Source organism: Austrofundulus limnaeus, unplaced genomic scaffold, assembly GCF_001266775.1.
Source record: "Austrofundulus limnaeus strain Quisiro unplaced genomic scaffold, Austrofundulus_limnaeus-1.0 Scaffold26, whole genome shotgun sequence".
NCBI classification, from domain to species: domain Eukaryota; kingdom Metazoa; phylum Chordata; class Actinopteri; order Cyprinodontiformes; family Rivulidae; genus Austrofundulus; species Austrofundulus limnaeus.
Genome location: NW_013952428.1, coordinates 991,560 through 996,518, shown reverse-complemented (window position 1 = coordinate 996,518; position 4,959 = coordinate 991,560). Strand labels below are relative to the sequence as shown.

Below are 4,959 nucleotides of genomic sequence, written 5' to 3'. Positions count from 1 at the left end.
GGACAACAGAGCTGCTTCATGGAAGAAGAACCTCAGCTTAGCCTGTTAGCTTTAGCGTTAGCCCCGATGCTATCACCATATATATGGATTAGCTCAGCGCTACACATTCTCCTCTCGTCACTGAGGTCCTCCATCCACATGACAGAGACAGGAACACAAAAATGACTCAGCTGCAACTGAAAATATGGATGGAGGACCTCAGTTTAGCTTGTTGCGCTAGCACCGAGCTAATATACATAAGGCAATATAGCAATGGTGCTAACGCTAAAGCTAACAGGCTAAGCTGGAGTTCTTCTTCCATGAAGCAGCTCTGTTGTCCTCCATCCATATTTTCAGTTGCAGGCTGAAAATTTTTAAAAAATTATAAAAACTAAACAGTATTTTTACAGTCTTTTTTCACAGTTAAAATATATGTTTATCAATTAAAGTCTAATGTTACAACTAATCCTGGATCCCTTTAAAATAAGCTGCTTTAAAGCCAGCATTGAGCATAAACTGCATCTCCCACTGGTTAGTTTTGCTGCGGCCCAGTTGTACTGGGAAGTGGGAATTTCCCACTTACAAGTTGTAAATGCAAACTATGATTACATCAATTACATCAACTTTATAAGCTTATTTTAATTTTAAACTGTTACATTATGAGCTTTAGTTCTGATAGGATCCACATTGAGGTAAATAAGATAAAATTTGTTTATTTGTGAAATGAGAGATGTTCTCTTGTTTCTCCTATAGATCCGTTACACACAGCTTTCTGATATTTTTATATACATTAGATAGCTTATTGTTAGCTTTTTCCCAATAAGTGCAGTAATGCTAAATCCAGACGCCTGTTCTGGTTAGCATCACACGGTCACGTGGTCGAGCCTCACTCCAGCTGTTCTACAGACCTCCATGGGTCCAGTTCTTAATACTGATTTATCTCAGCCTAACAGTGTTTGACTGTAAAAGTTTTCTGCAGAGGTGAATCATCAGGGGACCTATCAGCTGGCTAACAGTTGTAGCAGGAACATGTTGCATGTTATCTCATTCTCACTAATATCAACAGATGATAATCTGATCTCCTCCCGGTCTTCTTCGACCCCACTCACTGCAGCTGTTTACATAAGCTTTATTACTCATTGTTTAAATAATAACCTTCCTGTTCTGCAGGACTTACATAAAGCTGCAGCTGTGTTGTGGTGGGTCCTCGTGCCCTCAGGGACTCGCCTCGATCCTCCTCCCCCTCTGACTGCGCTCTGGGTCGGGTGTAGGTGAAAGTAGTCCCTCCTGCCTGGTAGTCCCCAGGAGGGTCCACGGCCCATCGTCCATTCACCACGGACACCCCCGTACCGCTCCTCATCGCTGAAGAAACGAAAGATTTAGGCTTTAAAACCTTGTTTTAGTCAGGGTGATTCTAAGAAACCTCCTTCTCAGACGGACAAACAACGTTTGGGAGGTTGGCAAGGCAAAACTCTCGCACATGCAAACATGTTACACACTTCACCGATTCCCTGTTGGGCTCCGAAAATACAAACTTTATGTTTTTAACTCTGCAAGACCACAAAATCTGCAGTCTTAGTTGGAGCAGGACACACACCAACGCTGGTCAAAGCTGCACTTCCCTCGCCAACATTTCACTTCTGCCAGAGCTGCAGCCACTATGGTCTGTGTCCTGTAGGGTTGGGCAATACTGGCAAAAAAAATTAATCACGATTAATTGTGGTATTTAGCCGATAACAATTAATTTGACGATTAATCCCCTGGACCCCCTGGATGCCTGCGTGTCCTGGTCACATGACCAATTTAGTGGGAAAGGTTTGCTCTTCGTAAAAATCTGTTCCAAATTGTGACAAAATTACCGACTTCAGGCTATACAATAAATTTAAATTGTGTTGATAGATAAATAAAATACAGAACTTTTTTTTTAAATGTTCGTCATTTTTGAAGCGGAGAGGAGCACCGAGCGGACTGACTGGAGGCATTAAAGTGTCAGTAGCTGCTTTTCCATTGACCATGAAAATGTGCAAATTAGAATTTCGAAAATAAATTTGCTCAATGGAAACACGTCAATTTTAAAAAAATTACGTTTTTCAACAAAATGTTTTTGCGCTAGGATGAGGTGGTTTTTCAGTCGTATCGAAATTGGGTTTTTTCGCAAAACTGCAAAAGAAACACTTTTTTCACATCACAGGAGTCACGTGATCAACAACCGTCTGTTTCTACTGGTGAAAAAGACGATGACGAGGAAGATAACAGGAAGTAGAAGTAGTAGTAAAATCACAGAAGTAGTATAAAATAGTAAACTGACCGACTACAATTTCCCAAAAACACAGCATACGTAGCCGCTCCCAAGTAGGGACTTGTCTCTGGAAAGCCTCGATAAAAGACGCCGACGTCTCCTCTGATGATGAGCGCTAGTGTCGTGGTAGCAACATGCTATGTGTTTACATCCATCGCCGCCATGTTTGTAATGACTTATCGCGAGAACAAACGTATTCACGTGACTTTAATAACATTTCTTACTTAATGGAAACACCGCAGTTGTGAAACTGTGCTTTTTTGACATTAACAGAATATCGACAAAGTTTTGCGGACATTTGCAATGGAAACGCAGCTTGTGACACGCATAGTCTTCAAATACAAAAAGTCAAAGAAAACATCTTTATATTTAAGAAAGTTGGAATAATATACACAATTTTTCCCATTTTGTCCCATAACTGTTATATTTTCTTTTGAATTTGGCTCAGCCAAAGTGAAACATGAAGTGACATCAAAGGGGAACTCTTTAACAAAGAAAACTCTCTGGTCTTTATTTAGTAAAACAATATTATTTGAACTCTGACTCTCTCTGATTGTGACTCAAAATGATCTAAAGAAACATCAGATTCTTCTCTACAGTCTGTGTTGTTAGCTGTTGTAGCAACGCTTTGTTTACATTCAGACATTCCCCTTTGACATCACTTCCTGTTTCTTTACAGGCAAATATCTCAACAACTGTTCATCTCAGCAAAGTGAAATTTATTTTGCAATATTTTATCAATGTCCTCTTTCTAAAAATGCATTCATATGTATTACAAAAATTTGACATCACTGACACTTTAATCGTATTAATCGTCAAGTGCCACAGAATAACCGACATTTCCGACATGATAAGATTATGCCCAACTCTAGTGTCCTGTTTGGTCATTTGTCTGTCATTTTAAAAACAGATATTGAAAAATGAAAAACAAATGACCAAAACATACACGGACCCACGAATCAGGTTTGTAAATCTTTTTATTTTTTCATCTGTTACATCTCACCCAGGTAGTTGGGGCTGGCTCGTCTCTCTGTGATGTTAATAAACGTGGCTCCGGCTGGGACGTCCAGGATCTTGTGGTACCCGAGGGGAACCGTGACGTTCTGGAAGCTTCCCGTCACTTTTCGACAGGAGGAGTCCCGCCCACCGCACACGCCGCACTTGTCAATCAGAGCGCCGGAGCCCAGCACCCCGTCGCAACCCTCGGTCTGGAGAGAGAAACACGGTGGGAAGATGTGAGTGAAAGTTTAAAGAAAGAGGAGGGAAAAAAAAGCGGGACGTTTCGGGGGTGACGTGGCAGGAGCGGCAGGGACAGGCTAACCCAGTTTCGGTGACGTTTCACGTCCAATATTGGCGTTTATCTCCTTCTTTCATGTGCAAATTGGTAACTGGTGCTCACAAGAGTCCTGCCAGGAGCCGAGGGGTGGAATGAGGGTGAAATCAGGGAGTGAGAGTGAAGATACAGAAAAAAAGAGGCCCAGAGGGGCGACTGAGTGAATCTGCGTGGCGGTTTTAAATCAGCCTCCAGATGTGAGACGAACAGAGCCAGAGCTTTAGTTTATATCAGGCCCAGCTAGACAGAACGGTCTCAAATTCAGACGTGTTAAAAAAGAAAACTTTGATTTGAATTCACTCACCAGACACCGTCCCTCCACACACACATCGTTGGAGCTGGCGTTGAAGCAGGGCGTCCCGTCTCTGGCGCGCTCGGCCTGACGGACGTAGAATCGATAGCCGGCGGGTCTGCAGGTCAGCTCGCACTGCTTCTCTGGACCAACTGCAACACAGGAGCGGGGATTAAAACCACACACTTTTTATTCTCTTTACAAAGAGAGTGGAAGACCCAGCGGGGTGATGATGAACGCCTTTCCATGTGCTCAGGAAACCGACACATAACCTTCAGACAGTCAGACAGCGACCGAACACTTCCCCCGCTGATCGCTGAGCTCACTGCTGCTCTTTCTCAAGACATACATAATCACAACTGAAGCTGGGATTTATGAGTGCAACCCAACTGGTTAACGCAGCAGGGAGGGATGTGTGTGTGACGGGAGAACAGAAGAGAGCGCCGCTTCAAGGTTCGAAGGGAAATGAAAGTTCTTCAGCGCCGAGAGAGCAGGTTGGCAAACAGACGAGCTGTGAAAACCAAGACCCTCACAGGAGAGAGGGGGGTTCAACGTGGAGACAATGCAAGCAGTTATTTAAGTGTTTCAGGAAAAACACCAAGGCTATTTGAGAGTGAAATGATTAAGAGTTACACACAATATTTGTGTACACTTACAGCAGTAGAATAAGTTAATTAATCCAGTCAGTCCAAAAATATTAGGCTGCCTTGAGGCCCGGGCCTCTCTTGTCTCGTTCAATAAAAGTGTAGTGGTCACTTAGGGTGGAATACGTGTTCCACCTGGCTTTGACCCTGACCTCAGAAGACCTCCTTTAAAGAGACAGAACTCTGTTCGAGTTTAAAATCATAACATGTTTTCTTAAACAGTAAAAAGACATTTTATTTTATTTTATCAAGATAATAAACAAAATAATAATGTTCTTTATATGTTTGATTATATTTTTTCTTAACTAAAAGTTATCTCTTAACTAAAAGTTATCATTTTATAAATCAGTTACATACTTAAATGAATGACAAGCTATTTTCTTTCATTACAACTCAGAAAAGAAAAAACACA

General features: G+C 42.0%; 1 protein-coding gene across 1 annotated transcript in view; it reads right to left on the bottom strand.

Moving 5' to 3' along the window:
• The window catches only part of adamtsl4 (ADAMTS-like 4), a gene marked incomplete in the record, with an annotated part of 97,969 nt that overhangs the window by 12,666 nt on the left and 80,344 nt on the right, over nucleotides 1–4,959 (bottom strand). The window contains 3 exon segments of the mRNA XM_014004705.1: nucleotides 1,157–1,341; nucleotides 3,282–3,486; nucleotides 3,916–4,055. Coding sequence (XP_013860159.1) covers nucleotides 1,157–1,341; nucleotides 3,282–3,486; nucleotides 3,916–4,055 — 530 coding nt within the window.